At 33.6% G+C, this 26,647-nt stretch overlaps 1 protein-coding gene across 1 annotated transcript in view; it reads right to left on the bottom strand.

The window, feature by feature from the left end:
- STXBP5L (syntaxin binding protein 5L) overlaps positions 1-26,647 on the bottom strand; it is a 386,205-nt gene that overhangs the window by 63,224 nt on the left and 296,334 nt on the right. The window contains 2 exon segments of the mRNA XM_045036998.1: positions 14,297-14,329; positions 14,332-14,361. Of these exon segments, the coding sequence (XP_044892933.1) occupies positions 14,297-14,329; positions 14,332-14,361 (63 nt within the window).

Raw genomic sequence — 26,647 nt, 5'->3', positions numbered from 1 at the left:
AATCATTTAAAAATTAAAACCCCATTCTTGGGCGCCTGGGTGGCTCAGTCGGTTGAGTGTCTGACTTCAGCTCCGGTCATGATCTCCTGGTCTGTGGGTTTGAGCCCCGCGTCCGGCTCTGTGCTGACAACTCAGAGCCTGGAGCCTGCTTCGGATTTTATGTCTCCCTCTCTCTGCCCCTCCCCCGCTCATGCTGTCTCTCTGTCAAAAATAAATATTAAAAAAAAAAATTTAACAAAAATTAAAACCCCATTCTTATTTCACAAGTCATAACAAAATAGGTGGCAAGCTGGATTTGGCCTGTGGGCTGTGGTTTGCTTATTATTAGATGCCATGTTGAACTACTTGTAAAAGGAAATCTAAGTATTATCATTTTAATAAAAATAATAGCAGCTGGCAATTGTTGCTATGATAAAACATTAAAAATAATTCTATTAAGATTAAGGGGCAGGGACTCCTGGAGGCCTCAGTCCATTAGGAACCCACTTTTGATTTCTGCTCAGGTGATGATTTCAGGGTCATGGAATCCAGCCCGGCTCTGGGCTGAGCAAGGAGCCTGCTTGGGGTTCTCTTTTCCTCTGCCCTTCTCCCCCACTTGCATGCATGTGTTCTCTCACTCCCTTTCAAAAAAATAAAAAATAAAAAATAAAGAGATTAAGGGGCAATCAGTAAATCAAATTTTAGTAATTTGGGTTTAGAATTAGCACAAGCAAAAATTTATTTATATCAAAATATGGCAAACTAAGTATATGTAATATGCTTCAGAAGAGATTGCAAATATATTTTGTAAATTCCTAATTCAGATGAAGTGAAGGGGTGGGGTGTGTTCACTGATCTTTCATTTAATTTTTTAATAACTAATGTAAGGATTGGTTTCATAATTTATGTCAATTGTTTCTATTTATTTTTAAATAGGGTATTTCAACATATCTATATAGTATTAATTACTTTAAATGAATTACAGTGATGTTTTCAAAAAGTCGAACAGTCCCTGCTTATTGGTCATAAGCCCAGATGCATACAGGAGGACAATGACCACAATGTCACATGCCTTCCCACTTTCCACTCTTCTTTTTGATGGAAAATTCACTTGTATATTGTGAATTGTATATTCTAGTATCTAACTTAGTCTGTCTTCCAAATCTCCTCCATGTTTTTAGATTCCCCCCTCCATTTTATTACCGGTCTTTTTGGTTTCCTGTAGAAAGCCTGAAAACTGGAGTCCCCTCACAAACCCCAATTTCAATAGTATAACTGAAGGAGTGAAAGGGAATGATTTGGTGGGATTAATTAGGGAAGTTTAATAACAATGTTAATAATTATTCATGCACAGAATGATTCTCTTCACTTGCCCAAATAAACTTTTTTTGTGGGGGGAGGGGCTCTTTAGTGTCCAGGCTCTTAGTGTCCAGACAACTAGTAAATTCTTACTTGTCCTCCAAGACAGCTCAGAAATCACCTCCTTTTTGAATGCAGCCTCAAATTTAAGGTTTCATCTGGTGCCATTATCTTTACTTTCATAGCATCTTGTGCACATTTCCTTTATAACACTTAACACATTTTTTACACTTGATTTTTTTAATGCTACTATCCATTAACATCCTGAAACTGAGTTCTCCAAAGGTGGGAGGTTGTATTCCCAATACCTAATAAATTATTGACATAGAGTAGGTGTACAATAAGTCTTTGCTGAATGAATGTTGAAAAAAAGCCAATAAAGTCAGAAGGTAGGTGGTGAAGAATTACACTGAAGAGGGCTAAGCAGAGAGAGAAAGTATGTTCAAGTGTTAGAGAAATATGTTACACATGAACATTTGAGGTTGGAAGATGAATAAGGCAAGAGGTAGTAACAGGCCTTTAGTCTTGCAAATGTACAGGATAAAAACCTTTGCAATGTTCCCCTGGGAATGTGCCTCTCTGAATTGGTACATTTTTACTGTTCTCTAAGCTAAAGCATATGCACTGCGGAGAAAATGGTAAATAGAAACTTCTCACGACTCACTGGCTTAGCACATTACACAAAAAAGAGAGAAAGAGAGAAAGAGAATCTTGGCTCCCAGGAATCTTAGAGGTCATCTAGTCAAATATCCTATTCAATGAAAGTATTTCTCCTACACCATTCTTGATATCCTATCTATTTGAATAGTTCTGATTGAAACCTTTAAAAGTAGAAAAAGAAATCCAATTTGGGGTTGCTATATTGCTACAAAATTTCCTTCTATGTGAGCTCAAACTATTTTCCTTTACCATTTATAATTGTCCCAGTTCCGGCCTCTAGAGCAATAAAGAATAAATGATTCTTGCTCTCATATGTCAGATCTTAAAGCCTCTGCAGAGACTTAGGGGCCATCTCCAGGTACTCCGAACAGATAGGCAGGAATTTTTATTTTAAGATGGTGATACTGATGCAAAGAGGTTGGTAGATCACATTTTGAGAAATAACATTTTATGGTTTTATGAACATTAACCTATGGGACTTTCATTCAGGAACCTTCCACAAGAAGTATTTCCTGAGATGCACCCTAGATTTTTCATATGAGACACCATTTGTCCTAGTTGTTAAATTAGATGTATATACAGTTACAGATAGATACATAGATATTCATAACACTTTTATGATCTTTAAAAATTGATTATTATATTCATTTTCAAGTTAACAGGTGCTTTTGGTTCCATTGAGTTAAGTAAAAAAAAAAAACACAAATTTTGTTATCTCTATTTTCGATCTTACATTTTCTAAATTTTAATTGGTGTTTTTTCCCCTCTGTAAAGTTCCATAAAGACTTTTTGCTTTTCTCCTATGCAGGTTTCCTGTTTTTTAGATGAAGCGAAGTCCAGTGATCCAGAACACAAGTGACCTGGATTCATATCATGACTCAACCATTTGCCAGGTGAGTGAGTGACTCTGGGGTAGTAGTTACTTAATCTCAGGAAGAGTATGTTTCCCTTTCTCTGTAAAATGGAAATAATAATAGTCCCTACTTCATAGGGATCTCTATCAGCATTAATTAAGTGAATATGTGTAATGCATTTAGCATGGTGTGGTATCTAATAAGAATTCAGTGTTAGCTATTAATTTCATTATTAGTTGACAAGAAAATATTGTTGCTCTGTGGTATTCTATATCAGAAATGACTTGTCTGGGCAATGTGTTGTATTTAAAATCTGGTACCTAGGATTAAACATTGCACATTGGAATAGTCTCCAATTGTATATAGCACTATTATTTGTTTGCTCTGCACAGTAGTACTTCCTAAGAGTCCACTGCTCTTTTCAATAGTAATGCCATACACTTAATTCATAATGGGCTTATTTTCCATGAAAATCTCTTTAAATCATGTTGTGCATTCTCTTCTAGAGTACTATTTTTAATCCTTCACACTTTGAAAAACTGCTTATCTTGGCTCACTGACAGTAACACAGCAAACAGTGACATAGGTAATCCACCTGCAGGGAAGGGACTATTGCTGCACCAAGTGTTAGACTTAAAACAGTTTGATTTCTTATTATCTTAATTCTATTAGGTTCTGGGCAAATTGTCAGGAAACTCTTGTCCCTTTAACATGTTATGGCATACACTTTTGAAAAAAAAAATCCAGAAAATTCATGAATGTACACTAAAAAAGTGAATTTTATCCTATATAAATTATATCTCAATAAAACTGAATTTAAAAAATTCATAGAAAATTATCCCCACAGAAAGTGTTATTCACTCACCTAATCACATCTATCACCTCTGACTTACCTAGAAAATATCAGGTAGGATGGCACAAGAGACCAAAGATGATGCAAATGAATGAAATAATTGACTGATGGCAAAATACATAGTAATATATATAAATTCAGCCCTAAAGTTCAGGTGATGGCCTAAAACAGCACCAGATTATAAACTTTTGCAAGACTATTTATCTCTATTCTAGAATTTCTGCCTCCAGGCTCACTTACAATAATAGGTGGAGTAGTCTGATAGCTTACCATAGCTTATGCCAGAATGAGGTAGTATGTTCAGGCCTAAATAAGAACAGAACTTCAGGCACTACAATACTATTTTAACTAGGGGGTTTCATGCATCATTAATGCATCAAATCCTTCAATCACTTGTTATATTCACGTGCTTTTTTCCTAACTCCTAATTCAAGTCAAAGTCAATGGAAAGAGCAGCCTGGCTCATCAGAGATATGTTGTATTGGCCTCAACTCTCAGAACAAACTCTTAACTATAGAGAGCAAACTGATGGTTACCAGAGGAAAGGTGGGCAGGGGGATGGGTAAAATAGGTGATAGGGATTAAGAAATACACTTGTGATGAGCATGAGTGTGGCATGGGAGTGCTGAATCACTATATTGTACACCTGAAACCAATATTATACTACATATTAACTAAATGGAATTTAAGTAAACACTTGAAAAAATAACACATAAAAAAAAGAACCTCTTGGGGTGCCTGAGTGGCTCAGTTTGTTAAGCATCCAACTTGGCTCAGGTCATGATCTCACGGTCTGTGTCAGGCTCTGTGTTGACAGCTTGGAGCCTGAAGCCTGCTTCAGAGTCTGTGTCTCCCTCTCTCTACACCCCTTGCCCGCTTACACTCTGTCTCTCTCTCTCTCGCTCTCTCTCTCTCTCTCTCTCTCTCTCTCAAAAATAAACATTAAAAAAAAAAACAACCTCTCAGGTCCTTAATTCCACAGCTGAATCAAAAATTTTGGAACAAAACAAACCCTGAGTCAGTCTGAATGTGGCTTACTACTTTAATGGGAAATAAAATACAGAGGTAGACTAGAAATTTCTAATTGAAAGATTTTCATTAGTTGTTTCTTGGTTAGAAACAACTGGATTGACTTTTTGATTTCCGATGAAAGATTTCTATTTGATAACTTGGCTAAAGATATCATGGTAGGAAATGACAGGTAAGTTCAAATTTCTCTGACTCCAAAGCTATGCCCTTTCCAGTAAGCAACATAATATGTATGATATATGTATGATACAGAAGATACCACTTGTGTGGCCTAGATGTCTTCTGCAAAATAAATATAACAATAAATTAAAAGTTGTTTAGATTGAAACATTTATAAAATTTATCTGTGTATTGATTCATTCACTGACTAGTTGGAACAAAGTAACAAATTTCATTTGTCTGTATCTTCCCTATGCCAGAAACTAAGATAAAACAAAAATACCTGCTATGTATATAGGTACAGTTCAAACACTTATGCACAATTTTGGAGTCACCATCCATGGTAGAGCACTGAAAGGCCTATATGCCTCTATATTACTCCCCCTGCCCTCACCTTTTTAGGAAGTTGCTAAGGCATATCCAGGCAAAGAAGTATCTTTATTAGAATTTTCCTCAGCATAAAAAAATGTTTAACGTCATGACTTCACTTTTCTTACAATATCAATATATATATATATATATATATATCCTATTTCTATCTGGACAGTGTTAATGAATCAGTAACTTGTTATTAGTGTTGTATGAATGAGAGTTAAAAGATTGGGAAACTTTACTTCTGTTCTTATCTACCTTGAATTATAAATCCCAGAGAGAACTAGTTTCTTCAACATACTTTTTTAATAGGAGGACAAATAATCTGGGATCAGAGGAACTTGAAGTCTGAAGATATGAGTTGGTTTAGACTAAGTCATTTATTATTAGGGTTATCTTGAGCAAGTTATGAAATTTTTCCTTAGTCATAATTTCTTCAGAGTTGCTGTAGGATTGAATAAGATAATACATATGAAAATACTTTGTTTGCTTTAAAGTACTATACAAACATTGATTACAGTTTTTAGCAAACAAGGCTTGATAAATTCAAATGTGATAATTTGTTGATTTTATGCACTATAAAACTAAAAACCATTTTTGTATTTAGCTTTTCCTGGAACTTAAATGGTAAACTATATTTCTAATGTTTCATGCAAAGCATATTTCTTAAGTTCTTTTGAATTGCTTTGTTAAAACATTCTCTTCATAGCAATTTTGTCACTGCTTGCCTATGTTTTAATTTCAGTTGTGATTAGTTTTTTGCAATTTTCATATTTCTTTTTTTCATTTTATTAATGAAACCAGGAAAACACATAGGCTTTACAACCAAATGTAACCAAGTTAGAATTCCAGCTCTACTTACTTAAATACTCTGACCATCAGTTTTCTCCTCAGAAAAAGGCCTATCACAGGGGTGTTGTATTACATAAGAAGAAAGTAAGTTACTGTTTGGAAAATTATGGGTTACAACTATTTTTAGGATCCTTGGTTACTGACTTAACTTGGATTCTAGAATATTGGTAATTTATGCTTCTTAAATTGCAAATCTGGTCACAACCATTTTGTAATGAATGCCTAATTTAAGGAAGCTGTAAAACCTGTGTTTGATTTTGATTTGGTCTCTCTGAGCAGTATCAAATATTCAATGGCTCTGCTTAAAACAGATTATAAGACCTTCCTTTCTGCTATTTCTGAGAGAACATTGCCCCTTTGAGGCAATTCTTTGGTGGAATTTCAGGGTTCATCACAGTAGTTTCTGATCATAGAAAATACTTAATTGTATTACGAAGAATTAGGAGAATTTTTACAAAACCACTCTACTTTTTGGCTCTTAAGTTTCCCTGAATTCTCTTTTGCTCCCCTCATATTTTCTTATAGGTATGATCAAAGTATTCAGGTTTAAAGCAGAAAAACAACATTATCAAAATTCTATAGAACATTTCAAAGTCTTTCACAAAAGCCCTAACAATTCCTGTTTTGTATTGAATGAAGTCAGTGTCCATGGTTTTATTACTTCAGGGAAATTTGTCTTCATTCACCATGAGGGACCTGTATTTTCAGCACAGATAGGAATAAAGCTTTTGAGACAAATTGTGAAGTCCAGAAAATTGTAGAGATATGAAAAACTTGTTTGTTCACAAAAGAGATTTTCTCTTTCACCTGGCAAGTGATGTACTTGATTCCTCTGTCTCACAGCTGGTATTTCATTCCTATACAAGCCTGGTGCTGCCTCAGGAGTTCTGGTAGCAAGTCCTAAAGGAAGGGAATAAAAACTATTGGCATATAATTTCTTAGCCCAGGTGAACCCAGAAGTTTTATCTAAGGGGTGAATTGCATGATAACTATTTGGAAGGGTCTCTATTTTGGGCATTTATCTGGATGTTTTGGCACTGCCCTAACAGAGGACTATTTGAACGGAAGAAGCTTTCTTCTTTGGAGGATGTACTGGGTTTCTAGAAATGTAGAACCATGCAGAACAAGCATTCAATGTAGGCTGTAAGACTTAGTTCTAACTCCGGTTTGAGAACAGAGCTGGTTGTTTCTTCGTTAGTTTTTGTGATGTTAGCCTCTATGAAATTTTGATAAAGATATCTTTACTAAAGAAACCTAAATAAACATATTTTAATAATGATAAATAATTCTATCACCCTAGCCTTAACTTGAACTTGATAGATAGTAAGTCTATTGTATACTGTGGACAGTGAGAATTATGAGGATTGATGGTTGTAGAGGTAGCAGGAATATTAGAACCCGATGCTAGCCTAGAAAAAGATGTTCATCTGAGCAAATAATTTTTAAAGACACACCTTTAAGGAATAAAAATTAGAAAAATGCACATCTTGTGGGCAGATATAACCCTACAGTTGAAGGCTTGGGTAGTTTTCAACTCTTTGTCCAAAGAAAAGGCGTCTATTTCCTTGACGGATTGCAGTGCTGTTCCAAGTAAGTGAAGCTAGGGCTGAATGTTCCTGCTCATCCCCTTGGAAGGTATGTTTATGCAGTACACAAACTGCACAGCCTTACCTAGTGAGTGAAAAATGGTTACACAGCTTTAAGGAAAAACAGCTGACTATTGGTAAAATTATTAGTTTAATGTTGGTTTCTGCAGATACACTGTCAGGTCTATTTGGCATGGAATATGTTATTTTGTTCATTAGTTTATTCTCCAGGGATAGATGGCATAATATCTACATAACTACACATACTGAAAATTACCTGTTAAATAGTTGGGTGAATGAATAAATAATATGAAATGGCTATAGTATCCTGGAAGTTAAGAACATCAGCATTCTGGTTGGCTCACTGAGATTCTTTCAGCTCTGAATTCCTATTCTGTTCTCATTGTCCTCAAATAAATATTTAATAGACTTAAACTTTGCTCTATTTTACTTGCAGTTTATTGAGCTAAAAGGGAGTTTGAGATCCATGTAGAAGCTCAGAATTATAAAATTATTACTGGTCTCTGGCTTGCCTGATTACCAGCCATTCTTACTCAGCTCTTTGCATCAATGTTCTAATCTACTTTTATCAGACTTTGAAGGGGTTAAGGTTTGAGATCACAAAATAGATACTGAGAAGGTAAGTGTAACTATTGAAAAAATATTTTAAAAATTTTCACAGAGCCATAGTTCTCAAGTGGTCCAGAGACCAGAAGCATTGGCATCACCTGGGATCTTGCTTTGCAAAATTTCAGGCCCCACTCTAGACACTCAGTGCCCAATTAGAATCTTTGGCACTCAGCAATCTGTGTTTTAACAAAATGTTCACATCATTCTCATACAGGCTTATGTTTGAGAACCATTGCATTAAGGAAAAAAAAAGACAAGAATAGTATTGGCTCTTAAATGCTACATATATATGAAAAAGAGGAGATATACCCAGATACAAACATAATAATTGACATTATTAATCAGATCTAGTTTTTTTAGTATGTGAATCAAGGAGACATTAGAAGGCATGGCTGCTTTTCTTAATTTTTCAGAAGTCAGATGTATTTTTATTTTCTAGTTTCCCTTTATTACACATATTGATTCTGTCCTTTATAAGTTATCTAAACATTTTCACTGTTTATATTTTCATTCTTTTCTGCCTTTAGAGATAATAGGCTTCATGAGATTTAAACTACCATTAAAGTCTTAAATGTGCTTTTTTGGGTTACATTTTAGTTTTATGAGATTGGACTAAAAAGTCTGCATTTACCCTAACAATACCTCTCCTGATAATCTAGATTAAATAAAGCAATTCCTACAATAGGAAGAGATTTCAGAATGTAGTTTTATGTATATGTGTTGCTGTGGTATTCTAGGAATAGCATTGGGTACATTCTCCTTTGTGGGCTTAGAAAGACCCTTTAATGCAACACCATTATTTTTATTTTTTCATGGGAAATGAATGGAATAATCAAATATTATTTCTAATTTTCTTAAGATAAAATAAACTTTGTTGGCACTGTTCCCAGAAGGATAGATTTCATACATTTTAACAAACATAAAATGACTAAAAAGTTGTTATAAGGAAAAAAAAAAATCATTCCTCAACTGTGAATATGATTTAAGGCTGCTACTAAAGAAGAGTGGGCCCTGCCCAGCAAACCAGTCTCAAATAAGGCACTGAAGTGATAAGTGAATCTTATCACAGCCAATCATTTCTGTCCCAAGTATCCTAATACAAAAGTAGTCAAAGCCTTGCTGCTTTGAAGTAATCTACCTTATGGCATGCAAAGTCCTGACTCTGCCTTGCAAAACAAACAAACAAAACAAAACAAAGCAAAAAGAAAAAGTGTCTTGGTGGTGTTTCCAGATCTACCCTAACATAATAAAAAAACATCAGAGGCAAAAGTCTAAAAGCAAGATGTCTACTAAAAGCCTACAATAATTACCATAATTAATTATGACATTGAAAGACATGCCTGAGACTGGAAATAAGAGATGTTTGCTAATACCACATATATTCAACATTATATTGGAGGTCCTAGTTAATTTCTTCCTTTAGAAATAAGAATAGAACTGCTCTTTTAACAGTAGGCATAATTGCATAGACAATCCAAAAGAATTTATAAATTATTGGAATTTATCAAGTTTTCTGGATGACATCAATATACACAAATTAATTGTATTTTTATAACCTAGTCACAAACAATAAGAAAAAATAAAAAAATTATGACGTATAAAAACACCAAATACCAAGGAATAAATCTAATGAAAGGTATGCAAGACCTCTAAAAAGAAAACTAAATATGTTACTGAGAGAAAGATGTATATGGAACAAATAAAACTTTTATACTGGTAATGGAAATAAAATTGGTGCAATCATTTTAGAAAACTCAGTAGTATTTACTGAAGCTGAACATAAACATACCCTATGACCCTCAGGCTTCACTCCCAGAAACACATACAACAAAAATGAGTTTATATTTGCAATAAAAATTTTACAAGATTGGTCATAACATAACCCCAAATTGAAAGCCACCTAAATGTGCAGCAACAATAAAATGCATAGATATATTCATTTAATGGAGTATCACACAGAACTAAAAATCATTCAATGTGACTGAATATCATATACGTAATGTTGAGCAAAATTAGAAAAAAGAAGTAAATACTGCATGTTTCCATTCATATGAGAGTCCAAAACTCACAAAACTAATTTATGGTTAAAAGTCAGAACAGTGGGTACCTTTGTGAGAGTAAGTGGCTGAGAGGCAGGAGGGAGGTTTCTGGTGTTCTACAGACATTCTGTATTATACCTCAGTTAAAAAAGTTTACTCCTAAAGAGGTAAGACCAAGGTATACAAAAAAAAAAAAAATTCCAAAGAAACAAACAAAAAAGGAAAAGTTGTAGTATTAATAGTAAACAAAGTGGAATTCAGGTAAAAAGACATGAACAATGGTGGTTTATGGTACAAGATGTACTTTTTGTCAATATAGTTTAAAATATCTACACATGAATATTTTTAACACAGCAGATATAAGGAAAAATAGAAACATATTATTAGTACAGTATTTTAATTCTCCTTTTCTCCATCCTTGGCAAGTCAAGTAATTAAAATATAAAGACATGAAAGACTTAAATAACAATGAAGCAGCACTTATAGCTACTTAATTCTGCTACAAGTTAACATTAATAACTCTGGTAAAAGAAAAAAAAACTCTACCATATGGAAATTACTATTAATGCAATCACAATTTATCAAAAGCTCTGATACATACAATGCAGAGTTCAATGGGAAATTTAACCTTAGTATAGCAACATGTAAGAAATAAATGAATTAAGCATCTACCACAAAAAAAAAATTGAAAAGTGAAAAATTAGAAAACAGAGGAGGGAACTAATAAAGTTAACAGCAGAAATTAAGTTAAAACCCCTAAAATCCAGTAAAACTTTTGTTCAAGTTTAAAAAAACAAAACAGAAAGGGGCACCTGGGCAGCTCAGTTGGTAAAGTGTCCCACTCTTGATTTCCACTCAGGTCATGATCTTATGGTTTGTGGGATCCAGCCCCACCTTGGGCTCTGCACTGCTGAGGGATTCTCTCTCCCCCTCTCTCTGTCCCTCTCCAGCTTGCATGTGTGTACACACACACACACACACACACACACACACACACACACACATTCTTTCTCTAAATTAAAAAAAAAAAAACAACAACAGAAAAATAGATTGACTATTAACTAGCCTAATTGAAGAGCCACAATCTTTGTGTATGTTACATTGAATATTGTTAGAAAATTTCTAGGATGAAAATAGCTTTCTTTACAGACAATATGAAGATACAAAATCAATAATTATAAAGGGTAAGTGACTTGATGGGAGAATTCTACCAAAACTTTAAAAAGCAGATAATTACAATTGTATTTAAATTAATGAGCATAAAGAAAAAAGTCCACAAAGGAAATGTCTGAATGCAAAAAACTGCTGTAAGGCAAGAGATACCACAAGCAAAGTTAAAATGAGAAAAATATGTGGATCTCAGGTCATAGAAGGGTAATCTTAATTTATAAAGAGGCAATAAAAATTGATATGAAAATGACAACTCTATAGAAAATGGGCAAATTGTATGAATAGATGATTTATAGAAAAAAATAAATAGGTCTTAAACAATTGAAAAGGTATTCAATATCATGTATGTGAAAGATAAATTGAAACTACATTGACCTTTTCTTACCAGCGTTACAAAAATTAAAAAAAAAAAAAGATAACCATTGTTTGTATGTTACTGATGGCAAGAGAGAAAATTGCTGCAAACTCTAAGGAGAGCAATTTGGGAAAATTTATAAAAATTAGATAGGCATATACTCTTTGACTCAGAAGCTCCAATTTTAGGAATTTACAGATCTATTGGTACACATTTGTTTGTTTGTTTATTTAATGTTTATTTTTGAGAGAGACAGACAGACAGAACACAAGCAGGGTAGGGGCAGAGAGAGAGGGGGGACACAGAATCCAAAGCAGGCTCCAGGCTCTGAGCTCTGAGCTGTCAACACAGAGCCTGATGCGGGCTCCAACTCACAAACCAGGAGATCATGACCTGAGCCAAAGTCCGATGTTTAATCGACTAAGCCACCCAGGCGCCCCTACCTGTACACGTTTATAATGAGGAAGGTATGAAGGTTAGTCACTGCAGCATTGTTTGACATGGCAGAACACTGGTAGCAAACTAAGGGTCCCTTAATTGGTGAAATACTAAATAAATTATAGTAACTGCATGCATTTCAATAACATACAACTGTAATGATTATTTAATGAAATGGAAAGACAAGATACACAGTACAGTGAATCAAGCAAAGTATATTGAAATGCATATACTATACTAGTGTATAGAACAGGAAGCCAAAATGAATATACTATGTCTTTTTGGCTTGTTTACAAATACGAATTGAAAGGATAAATAAGTAACAATGTTTATTTTTCAAAAGGATGGAAACAAAGTATGGGGAAGGGCGGGAGGGAGATTTTTAAATACCCTTTCTCTTTGACGTTTGAACCCTATATTACTATTAAAATTCAGATTACAGGGGTGTCTGGGTGGTTCAGTTGGTTAAGCACCTGATCTTGATTTTGGCTCGGGACATGATCTCGCGGTTGTGAGATCCAGCCCTGTGCTGGGCTCTGCACTGAGTGTGGAGCCTGCTTGGGATTTTCTCCCTCTGCCCTCCCCTGCTTGCATGCATATTCATTCTCTCTCTCTCTCTCTCTCTCTCTCTCTCAAAAAAAATATTTAAAAATTTAAATTTAGCTTATGAATGAGAATTTAAAGTGAAGTTATTTAAATTGATATAGGATATTGAATTTTATATTGAAGATTTATGACATGAGAAAATATCAAAGTAATATTTTAAGGAGATTAGTTTTGCAACATGATATCCAAAATGAATTGTAAGGATGAGAGATCACAGAGACACCTGTTAAGAACATTTTTGTGATACTCTAAATGTAGGATACTAAATGCCTAAATTAGGATGGTGCCTACAGGATAGAAATACAAAAGAAAGGGTAAAAGTATGAGATCATATTTAAAATAAAAGCAATGAAATAAAGATTAAATAGATAGGGTTAAAAGAAAACTTTATACAGGACACTAGATTCTACTTTGCCTCACATTCCTGAAGAATAAGGATAAACAATTAACAACTCTTAAGAGATAGAATGAATTGGGGGTGCCTGAGTGGCTCAGTAGGTTAAACATCCAACTTCATTCAGCTCAGGTCATGATTTCATAGTGCATGAGTTCGAGCTCCACATCAGGCTCTGTGCTGACAGCTCAGAGCCTGGAGCCTGCTTCAGATTCTGTGTGTCCCCCTCTCTCTGCCCCTCCCTCGTTCATGGTCTCTTTCTCTTTCTCTCTCTCTCTCAAAAATAAACATAAAAAAAAGAGATAGAGTAAATTAAAGAAATATCACAGTTAGAAAAGAATTTCCAAAAGTCAAAATTAATTGCTTTTTAAGTCATTAAATGTTTATAAATTTATATGAAGTTAAAATAAAAATTAATTATAAGGAATTATAATTTTTTGATACTCTGAAAACATATAGTTCAATGTCAAAGAAATACGTAATATTTTTTGGTGTTCAAAAATTTATATATACTGTATATGTATTGGAGAAAAATCAGGTAAATAAATGAAAAAATATAAGCTAACCATTTATAATCCCACCACCCAACAATTTCTACTAACATTTTTTTGTACACCTTAAAAGACCTATTCCTAGGAATCTTTGTACTCACATTTTTAATATACTTTGGTAGGCTCATGTTTTCTTGATGCTTTACTTCCAGCATATTATCATTTTTTCTTTTTTTGAAAAAAAAAAACCTTTGTTTAAAATGTCTTTAAATGTACTACACTCATATCTCTGATCTTAATTTTTTGGGAGGCCAAGAATTTTTTATATATTTGCTTATGGTAAAATTTCAGAAACTAAATTAGAAACAATTACTAAAATTATGAATTTCACATTGTAAGAATTAAGAAAATAAAGCAGTAGATTACTGCAGTGAATTACAAGAAGGCTGAAAGTTAACATTCATGTTTACCTGAAGTGGGAGACTTGCAGCGCTCAAGTTCCAGGGAACGGGACTATCATTTAGCTCAGTTAAACCTGAAAATGAAATGACAAGAAATTAGATAAATTTTGCTAACAAATTGTAGATAATTCTTATATAGTCATTCCTAAAATTTTCAAAAGGTTTTTCTTTTCCCTGTGAAACTTTTCTATTCTCATGTTATGACAATGATTCTGAAAATTTGTTTCAGTAAGTTATACCAGAAACAATAAGGAGCAATAACTAATAGATATATACAAGGAGTAATTAACATAATGGTAGTAAAATATAAAATCTTCTTTCTTACTTTTTAACATGAAATAGCTACTTTAATAAATGACCTAGTTTTATCTAAAAATAAACCAAAAATAATACAATTTATAAGTAGTTTTTAAAAAGACCTAATCAAATCTTCTTTCAAGATAAATGCTTATTGGCTTTTAAAAAGAACTTTAAGGGATGCTACAGATTCTAAATATTATACTTAGTTATAAAAATGCAGTGTTGTATAATACATATTAGGTGACTTATTTGATGATATCAATTCCTTCTTATAATAAGCATTACATTTTTCTCTTTTTAAAAATTTTTTTTAATTTTATTTAAGAGAGAGAGAGAGAGAGAGAGCGCACATGTGAGTGGGGGAGGGGCAGAGAGAGAGAATCCCAGGCAGGCTCTGTGCTGACAGAGCTTGATCTCAGGAACTTCAACACCACAATCTGAGCTGAAACCAAGAGTCAGAGGTTCAACTAACTGAGCCACTCAGTCACCCCTCTCTTATTTTTAATACTCTGTTATGTAACTCTACTGACAAACACAAGGATAGGCACAATAAATAAACATTTTATAATTCTTGCTATCTGCCAGCCTGCATTCCTGTGGCATTCATAAAATATCCTTAATTATGGTTTTCCTATACTTGTTAGAGATTCTTATATACTTTTTCCTTATAAAAAATATTCAGAGTTCCTACTTTAATGTAAATCTTTATACCCAGAAGTACTTATTAAAAACTATTGTCAATTACCAGAACTATCTTTGTCCATATTCCTTGCTACCACCCCTTTCTTGATATAATTTGTACCAATAAACTTACTATGGTTCAAAAAATTATAGAATTTGGGAAAAGGCTGCTGTGGTACTCTAGCCCACCTCTTATGTTTTACAGATAAGAAACTATGAGTTTGAAGAGTTTAAACAATTTAAGGTTACAGAACCAAGTATGTGCCAAATCTTGAATAGAATTATTTATATACTTAAGAGTCTTTTGTTAGAAGTAGGTACTGTGAATATTTTCTTCCAGTATGTGACTTATCTTGTCATTTTCTTTTTTTTTTTTTGTCATTTTCTTAATGAAAATGAAATCTTTTGATGTTCAGGAGATTAGTTTACTTGAAGGACCCTTTATGAAATTTTTTAATTGTGAATTTTTTATAATTCCTGTGTAAGTAATCTTTGCCTACTCAATGCTCATGAAGATATTATTGTATTCTCCAAGAAGCTTTTTTAATTTTCAGCTTTCAGTTTTAGGACTATAATTCATCTCAAATAAATTTTGATTGTGGTGTGAGGTAGAGATTAAGGTTCATTTTCCCCTATATGTTGTTTGTCTAGTTCTTCCATCATTATTTGTTAAAAAGATTTTCCTTTTTTCATTGATTTTTATTAGTGCCTTAGTAAAAAATAAATTGGATACATATGTGTAAGTTTACTTCTAGACTTTGTATTTTGTAGTCATTGGTCTATTTGTCTATCTTTTTTTTTACTACCACACTAATTAATGCAGGTCTATAGTACATCTTAAAGTCAGGTAGTAAAATACTCCAACTTTGTTCTTTTCCAAGAGTGTTTTAATTACTTTAGATTTTTTGCATTTCTAAATAAGTTTTAGAATCAATTTGTCAATTGCTACAAAAGGATATGCCAAATTTTTACTAGACTGTAATTTTGATAGAATAAACATTTTAAAAATATTCAGTCTCCCAACCTATAAACATGGTATTCTCCTCTATTTAAATGATGTTTTAAATTTTTTTTTTCTTTCTGCATGAGTTTGTAGATTTCAGTATAGAGGTTTTGTATGTGGCATTTTTCAAGTCTTTATTTCCTTTTTGGTTTTCTGTCTACTTCTTGTATCATTATTCGAAGTGGAGTACTGAAATTCCTGGTAATTATTGTTGGATTGTCTCTCTCCCTTTGATTCTGTCAAATATTGCCTCATGTACTTTGTAGATCGGTCGTCAGATGCACAGATGTTATATCTTCTAGATGGGTTAACCATTTTTTCATTTTAGATGTCCCTATTTATAGTAACTTTTTTTTTGCTTTAAAATCTATTTTGTCTGGTATTAACTATAGCTGTACTTGCTGTTTGCATGGTTTTTTTCTATCTCTTAACTTTCAACGGATTTACATCTTTATGTGTGGCCTCTGACAGCATGGAGTTAAATCTTGGTTTTTTTAAAAAATCTGGCTCAACAGTCTTTGTCTTCTGATTGAATTGTTAAATCTATCCACATTTAATGTTATAACTGATACAGTTAGGTTACACCTGTCATTCTACTTTATTTTTCTGTATGTCTCATGTCTTTTTGTCCCTCTAATCTTCCTTACTGCTTTGTTTGGCATTAAATATTTTCTAGTGTAACTCATTCATTTCTTTAATGATTTTGTCATCATATTTTTGGCATTGCTCTAAGGTAACATATACATCTTAACTTCTCAGTATCTACTTCAGATGTATATTAACTTAATTCCAGGGAGATGTAGAAATGTTATTCTTTCATACTTCTATTTCCTCTTTCCCCTTTATGTGCTATTACTGGCATACATAACACCTCCATATGTGTTACAAATCCAGCAACATATTATTATAATGATTACTTTATATAACTTTGGGTTTTTATAAAATCTGAGAGAAGAAAGTGAGCAGAAAATATATTTATAGTTTGTATATTAACTTTGCAATTTATCATTTCTAGTTCTCTTCATTTGTTCCAGTCAATCCATGTGGTTTTGTTTGCTTACTCAAATACAACTTTGCTCCCACCTACTTCCTTTGTGCTGTTATTGGAAAATATATTACATTTCTACATACTGTAGGTCCATCAAGACAATTTTATAATATTGTTTCATAAATGGCTTTTTAAATCAGTTAAGAGAAGAAGTCATGTACATTTATATTATTATTTTATAATTACATAGTTACCTTAGTAGTGTTCTTTTTCCCCTTGTGTGAATTCAAATTATCATCTGGCATTACTTTTTTTCAGCCTGAGGAAAACTTCCTTTAGTATTTCTTATAAAGTGGCCTATGCTAGCAACAAATTCTCTCATTTTTTGTTTATCGGGGCATGACTTTATTTCAGCTACATTTTTGAAAGATTGTTTTGCTGGATATAAGATTTTTGGGTTTAGGTTTTTCCTTTGAGCACTCTGAGTATGTTGTCCTACTGCTTCTGGCCTCCATTGTTTCTAATGAACTGTTAATCCTACTTGAGTTCTGTTGTATGGGACAAGTCATTTTTCTATTACTGTTTTCAAGATTTTTTTGCCTTTCAGCATTTTTACTATGATGTTTCTGGGTGTGGGTATCTTTGCATTTGTCCTGTTTGGAGTTCACTGACATTGTAGACCTATGCATTAATGGTTTTCATCAAATTTTGGAAGTTTTCAGCCATTATCTTTTTGAATATTTTCCTGCTTCTCTCTTTTCTACTCTCTTTTTTTTTTAATTTTTTTTTTCAACGTTTATTTACTTTTGGGACAGAGAGAGACAGAGCATGAACGGGGGAGGGGCAGAGAGAGAGGGAGACACAGAATCGGAAACAGGCTCCAGGCTCTGAGCCATCAGCCCAGAGCCTGAGGCGGGGCTCGAACTCATGGACCGCGAGATCGTGACCCGGCTGAAGTCGGACGCTCAACCAACTGCGCCACCCAGGCGCCCCTCTCTTTTCTACTCTTATTATGGACATGTTTGCTACATTTACAGTATCCTAAGCTTCTTTGAGGATTTGTTAATTTTTCTTAATTTTTTCCCCCTCAGAATCCACAGTCTCTATCAGTTTCCTTCAAGTTTGCTGATTCTGATTTCTGCCAGTTCAGATCTACTGTTGACTCCCTCTAGCAAATTTTTCTTTTCATTTACTGTATTTTTTGTACTGTACTTTTGTATAAGAATTTCCATTTGGGTCTTATTTTCCCTTGACCTCATTCACCCATTTCATCAACGCTTCACCTTCTGCCTCTGAAAACCACCAATCTCTTCCCCAGATCTATGTGCTCATTTTTTGTTGCTCTTTGTTCATTTTTAGATTCCACGTATAAGTGATGTCATGGGTCTTATTTCACTGGGCACTGTAATGCTCTCAAGGTCCATCCATGTTCTTGCAAATGTTAAGATTTCCTTCTTTTTTATGGCTGAATAATAATCCAGTGTGTGTGTGTGTGTGTGTGTGTGTGTGTGTGTGTGTAACTCAATCGTATTTTCTTTATTCATCCATCCATTGATAACACTTAGGTTGTTTCTATATCTTGGAAAATATGTAAATAATGCTGCAATGAACATGGGAGTGGCATACATCTTTTTGAGTTAGTTTTTTATTTTTTTGTATAGATACCCAGAAGTAGAATTGCTGGATTTTATGGTAGTTCTATTTTTAGTTTGTGAGGAACTTTCACACTGTTTTTCAAAGCATCTGCACCAATTTACATTCCTACCATCAGTGCACACAGGATTCCCTTTTCTCTACATACTTGCCAACACTTGTTATTTCTTGTTCTTTTGGTAATAACCATTCTAACAAATAGGAGATGATATCTCATTGTGGTTTTGATTTGCATTTCTCTGATAATTAGTGATGCTGGGCAAATTTCATGTACCTGCAGGTTATCTGCATGTCATTTTTTTTGGAAAAATATCTATTCAGATGCTCTGCTAATTTTTTAATTGAAAAAATTTTTTGCTATAGTTATATAAGTTCTTTACATATTTTGGATATTAACCTGTTATCAGATATATGATTTTCAAATATTTTCTCTCATTTCACAGATTGTCTTTTCATTTTGTTAATGGTTTCCTTTGCTCTGCAGAAGTTTTTTAGTTTGATGTAGTCCTACTTGTATATTTTTGTTTTTGCTGCCTTTGCTTTGGTGTCAAATCCAAAAAATTATTGCCAAGACCCAGATCAAAGAAGGAGCTTACTGCCTATATTTTCTTGTAGGATTTTATGGTTTTGTATCTTATAGTCCAGTCTTTAATCTATTTTGAGTTAATTCTTGTGTATGCTATCAGATAGTTCTGTTTGCTTTTTATAACTTCAATCTCTTTGTTAATATTCTTTATTTGATGAGACAATATCATTATAGTTTACCTTCTTTAAACATGGTGTCTTTTGGCTCTTTAAAGATTTTTCATGGCTGTTATGAGGTCTTTGTTAAATCCAACATTTGAGCCCTCTCAGAGACCATTTCTATTGCCTTGTTTTTTTCTGTGAATAAGTCACACTTTCCTGTTTTATTGTAGGTCTTATAATATTTTGTTGATAACTAGACATATTAGGTAATACTGTATAGCAATTCCCTCCCTCTCTCTGTTTTTTTTTTTGTTGTTATTTGCTTGTTTAGTGACTTGGCTAGACTATTCTAGTGAAATTTATTTCCCTTATATTGTGAAGACTCTGATGTTGCTTATCAGAGGGTATAGCCTTCTGTGTGTATACTGTCACCATGGGATGACAGTAGTTTTAGCAGGGTTCTCTTTGTCTCTTTCCCTGATCACTTCATTGATATCAAATCCAATAGCTATTAGCTATCACAGTCACAACCAGGTGAATGCTTTATTGTTTTTGACAATGCTCCAGGATATATATTACTCAATATTCTAATCCAATTCAGGCAGAAGTCATATTTGAAGCCAGTATTTGAGGTTTGTTCAAATCCCAACTCACCTTTGGCCTAGCTGGTTGCTCTTAAATAAGAGGAGCTGCCAGCCTCTTATTTGATTTCCAACAAATACTTCATTGGTTTTCAGGGCATCCTTAGGCTTGAACTTCCTCAAATTGTGTTTCAAATAAGCTAGTTTCTTTGGGGAGAGCTTCAAAGTTCATTGCCTCTTTCTCTGGGCAAAATTTCTGAGCCACTAGTCTGGACCTGGGGCAGGGATGGTAACCTCTGGCCTTCTCAGCTCTACTTTTCTGGCACGAAACCTCTGCCCTATGACCAAGCTGGGTGAGAGCAGTCAAGGCCTCAGCATTTTAGCTTGCTATGCCTGGGGTAGACATTTTGTCCTATGAGTGGGGGACTGACAGGGGAGAGAAGACTTTGACCTCTTGGCTACACTCACCAGGAATTTGTCCTTTGCAACTTGGGAGTTGGAACGGATGAGAAATGCTGGCAACCTGAAGGCAGGAGAGGTATACAGCAAGTTGTGGCTCAATATCAAACACACACTTTTTACCAAGTGTCAGTAGATTTTCTTGAATAAATGTTTCTTTATTTTCTGTATTCTTTTAGGACAATTTCCAGAGGCTTTAAATGATTGCTGTTTTTAAAAAATACTTTTTACCAGTTTTACTTTTTTTCTGGAGAATGTGTCCATGGTGCTTCTCAAGATGCCATTCGGAAGTCTATCCTGTACCTGATTTTTGTTTTGTTTTGTTTTTTTGTTTGAGAAAGAGAGTGAAGGAGGGGCAGAGGGAGGAGGAGAGAGAAAATCCCAAGCAGGCTCTGAGCTGTCAGCGCAGAGCCCAACACAGGGCTCCATCTCATGAACCATGAGATCATGACCTGAATCAAAATCAAAAGTCGGATGTTTAACTGACTGAGCCACTCAGACGCCCCTATCCAGTACCTGGTATTTCAAAAATAAATAAATTTCTCAATTGTTTCCTTTTATTATATAGAAAGATGATTGATTTTGTATACTGTGTACTCTTCGATGTTGCTAAGTTCACATATTGTTTTGTATTTTTTTTTTTGTAGATTCCTTTGGGTGTCCTAATACACCACAATATCACTGGCAAATAAAGTGAGTTTTAATATTTTCTTGCTAAACCCTAGGCATATTATTTTTATATTGCTTTTGCCCTTACTAAGTCAAGTACAATGTTAAACAAAGGTGATGAGAGTGTATATCATTGGCTTGTTACCAATTTTAGTGGAAAAACATCCAATATTCCACCATTAAGTGTGATGTTATTTGTAGGTTTTTATAGATTGGCTTTATTCATTTGAGGAAATATTCTATTCCTAGTTTTCTGGTGATTATTCTAAAGAAGTGTTAGTTTATGATTTTTTTTGCATGTATTGAGATGATCATATAATTTTCTCCTTTATTATGTTAATCAGTTGTTTTGCATTGATTGGTTTTCAAATATTAAACTCTTATTCTTGGGATAAAACCACCATGGTTATATTTTATCTTTCTTACATATGTCTGTCTTCCATTTACTAATATTTCTGAATCTATGTTCGTAAGTGAGACTGGCCTGTACTTTCCTTTAAGTTTATCAAGTTTTTGGTTTCAGCATTGTGCTGTCCTCAGATAAGCAGTTGGGAAGATTTCACTCTTTTTTTCTATTCCCCGAAATCATTTGCATAAGATTAGTGTTATTTATGTTTGATAGAATTAATCAGTGAAATTATTCAAAGCCTGTAGTTTTCTTTGTTGTGGTTATTTAATTTTGAATTCAAAAATTTTTTAAAGATAGGAGGCTATTTATATTTTCCAATGTGTTTGGTGTCAGTTTTTATAATTTTTTTCTTTCAAGACATCTCTTGCTTTCATCTATACAATTTATAGGCATAACGTTGTTCATAGTTTTACTTTTATTATTTTTAATTTCTGTAGAATCCATAGTGATGTTCCCTTTTTAATTTATCATATTGATTATTTTTTTTCTTCTTGATCTATCTAACTAGGGTTTTACAGATTTAGTAAATTTTTTGAGGACACACCTTGTGGTTTTATTGATCTAGTCTATTGTTTGCCCTGTATTTCATTGATTTCTGTCTTTATTTCCTTCCTCTGTTTACTTTGTGTTACACTGTTCTTTTTTTGTGTGTGTGTGTGTCTTAACAAAGTTTAGATTATTAATTTGGTATTTTCTTTTCCAATATAAGCAATAATGTTCTAAATTTTTCCTTTAAGTACTACTTAAGTAACAGCTTACAAATTTTGATATTTTGTGTTTATACTTTCACTCAGTTCAAAAATATTTAAAAAATTTCCTGTGATTTGTTTTTTAAACCATGACACAGTCTTAATTTCCAAATGTTTGGGGATTTTAAGATATATTTCTGTTATTGATCTCTAACTTAATTTCTCTTGTGATCAGAGAACATACTCTGCTTGATTTCAGTCCCCTATAATCCATTGTAACTTGTTTCCTGACTCAGTCTACATTTGTGAATGTTCCATTTCTACCTGAAAAAAATGCATATTTCCCTTTGTATGTGGTAGGTGGCTATTTTGGTCAGGACAATTTGGTTAAGAGGATTCCTTAATTTTTTTCTTAATATACTTACCAATTTTTCTTTATTTGTTCTATCAATTACTGAGGAGAAATAATGAATCCCCAGCTATGATTGTATATTTGTCTCTTTCTTTCTTTCTTTTGTTTACTTTCTATACTTTGAATACCTCTTATTAGGTCTGTACTTGTATAGGATTATTAATATTTTTCTGACAAAGTGATTCTTTTATAATTTGGAACTGCCTCTCTCTCTTCTTCTCTTAATGTCTACTTTATCTCATAATGTAGCCCCATCAGCTCTCTTGAGGTTAATATTGATAAATAATTTGATAAAATTATTTTTCACTTCTTTTATTTTTAATCATTTGTATGTTTTTGTAATTAAAGTGCATCTCTTATAAACAGCATATAGTTGGTTTTTTTTTTTCCATCTTGTTTCACAATTTCTGCCCTTTTCTTGGGTGTGTGTGTGTGTGTGTGTGTGTGTGTAATATTTACTCCATTTACACTTACTATAATATAATCATTGTTAGAGTTAAATTTACGTCTATCATTTTTTTTCAGCATGTCCTTCTGTGCTTTTTTCCACTATTTTACTTTTCCGTCCTTTGAAAAAAATCAAATATTTTTTAGTATTCTATTTTATCTTCTCTTTGGCTACTTAGCTACACTTCTGTTTTATTTATTTATTTATTTTTTAGTGGTGGTTCTAGGGATTATAATATGCATCTATAATTCATCACAATCTACTTTTAATTATTATTGCATAATTTCTCTTATGATGAAAGAAACATAACATGATTCTGTTTATGTCCCTCCCATCCTTTGTTACTATTGTCATTTGTTTTTCTTCTACATTTTATAAACCCCATAATACAGTTACTTTTTAATTTAAAAATTAGATAAACTCCTAGGGATTTTAAGAAATGACAAAATAATCTTTTATATTTACCCACATATTTATTCTTCTAATGCTTTTCATTCTTATTGTATATCTAAATCTCCATCTGGTATTATTTCCCTCAGCTTAAAAACCTCCTATACTGGGGCACATGTGTGGCCCAGTCAGTTGAGCACCCAATTCTTTGGTTTCTGTTCAGGTCATGACCCCAGCAGGGTCATGGGATCAAATACCACAGTGGACTGCACACTAAACATGAAACCTACTTAAGATTCTCTCTCCTTCTCTCTCTCTCTCTCTCTCTCTCTCCCCTCCCTCTGCCCCTCTCCAACCCTCCCTTGCTCTTTCTCTCTCTCAAATAAAAATTAAAACCCAGTCTCTCTCAAATAAAAATTAAAAGCCCAGTCAGTTGAGCACCCAATTCTTTGGTTTCTGTTCAGGTCATGACCTCAGCAAGGTCATGGGATCAAATACCACAGTGGACTGCACACTAAACATGAAACCTGCTTAAGATTCTCTCTCCTTCTCTCTCTCTCTCTCTCTCTCTCTCTCTCTCTCTCTCTCTCTCTCTCCCCCTCCCTCCCTCCCTCTCTCTCTCTCTCCCTCTCTCTCTCCCTCTCCCTCTCCCTCTCCCTCTCTCTCTCCCCTCCCTCTGCCCCTCTCCAACCCTCCCTTGCTCTTTCTCTCAAATAAAAATTAAAAACAAAACCAAAAACAACCTTTACCATATCTTGTAGTGCAAGTCTGCCCATGACAAATTTATTTACCTTCATTTTAAAATATTTTTGCTAGAGGGGTACCTGGGTGGCTCAGTTGGCTAAGCGTCTCTCTTTTTTTTAATGTTTATTTATTTTTGAGAGAGAGAGAGAGAGAGAGAGAGAGAGAGAGAGAGAGAGAGAGAGAAAGCATGAGTGGGGGAGGGGTGGCAGAGAAAGAGGAAGACACAGAATTCAAATAGGCTCTGGGGTCTGAGCTGTCAGCACAGAGCCCAATACTGGGCTCGAACTCATGAACCATGAGATCATGAGCAGAAGTTGGAAGCTTAACCGACTGAGCCACCTGGGCACCCCATAAGCATCTGACTCTTGATTTTGGCTCAGGTAATGATCTCACAGTTCATGACGTTCTTGGGATTCTCTGTCTCCCTCTCTCTGCTCATGTTTGCACATGTGCACTCTAAATAAACAAACAAATAAATTAATAAGACTTTTGCTAGATGTACAATTCTAGTTTTTCCTACTCTTTGCAGTCCATCCATCTATAGAAGGCCCACTCCTTTCGGCACCTGTGCCCAGATCAGTCACTTGCACCAAGTATGGGAGCAGCTGCAGCTTTCTGCTCATCTATGAATGTCTCTTTCACTCTGGAATTCACTTAATCAAGCCTTCTTTGAATCTACCACTTTTTAATATCCCCACAGAAAAGTATGATTTTAACTTTATCATTGTATTTATCACAGGGTTTTATTACTGTTGTGATCATTGTTGTTACTACAGGAATGAACTTTCATATCTCAACATCCTGTCTAGAAATGGAAAGCTCCTCTCTTGGTTTTATTTTATATCTTGGAAATACTGTGAAAGCTGGACTGAAGACATGGAAGACCAAGAGAATGGTAACTAGTCAAATTGATTAATCTATTCCTGATACTAGTAAGTATCCAATGAAGTACTCAGAGTACATTCCAGATAATTGTGCTTTTCCCAAAGATTATACTGAGATTTCCCAAAGAGATCTCCCAGAGATTAGGTGGAGAAAATTATGTCTGACATATAAATAGAGTAAAGCAAATTGACTAAACTTGGAAGATTTGTACAGTGATTCATTAGAAAATGCATAATAATAATATAAAAGGAAACATATAATAAATCCTGGTTGAGAACAGATACAGAAATTTTATGGTAAATAAACAACTGAATATCAGAAGACAAATCCCCTTTGGGGTACAGTGAATTATATCAACTTTTATTTAAAAATGTTAAGCATGTACAGTTGACCCTTGCACACAATAAGAGTATGAACTACATGAATCCACTAACACACAAATTTTTTAAATAAATAAGTATAGTGCAATATAGTGTAGTATAATGTATTTTCTTTTCCTTATTTTCTTAATAACATTTTCTTTAGCATACTTTATTGTAAGAATACAGTATATGATACAAGTAACATACAAAATATGTGTTAACTGACTGTTATCCATAAGGCCTTTGGTCAGTAGTTGGCTCTTGGTAGTTAAATTCTGGGGGAATCAAAAGTTAAACATAGATTTTTGACTGCAGAAGAGGGTTGGTGCCTCTAACCCCACAGTGTTTAAGGGTCAAGTGTATACCTATAATGTATCTTAGTGTATAATATAATTAAGATAGTATTTGAAATAGCAACTTATGAATGTTAAATAAAATATCAGTATTCTTTAAGAGACTAAGACACAAGTGTCTCCATACATATAAATAGTCTATACTTTGGGGGATTTTCTTACCAAATTATCACTTATCATATAAAATGCTCTGGTCTGAATTTTTTCCAATTTGATTGACATTTTGGTGAGATAATTTTTTTCTGTGGGATAGTATTTTATAGGATATTTACCTACATTCTATTTACTAGATGCCAGTAGAGCACCCCTCTTCTACTTGTGAGGGCCAAAAATGTCTTCAGACATTGCTAAACGTCCCATCGGGGACAAAATCATTCTTGGTTGAGACCACTGCCATAAATTATATTAGCTTGTTTTATTTGTTTGACTCACACTGAGATTACTCACTAAACTCTAGAAAACCCACACATATTACTAAGTAATAGCTCTCCTACTTTTTATTTCCTTGTGCATTTTGTTTAAATTCAAAGATGAAACTTTATATTTTACCCACTAATTACAGTTCAATGTAGTTGCTTTCTAGCACAAAGTTTTGAGGTAAAAAAATTTACACTCTAAGACTAATTTCAAAAAAAAAAAATAAGTAA

This window comes from Felis catus, chromosome C2 (genome assembly GCF_018350175.1).
Source record: "Felis catus isolate Fca126 chromosome C2, F.catus_Fca126_mat1.0, whole genome shotgun sequence".
Lineage (NCBI taxonomy): Eukaryota > Metazoa > Chordata > Mammalia > Carnivora > Felidae > Felis > Felis catus.
This window is presented reverse-complemented; position numbering and strand designations above follow the sequence as displayed.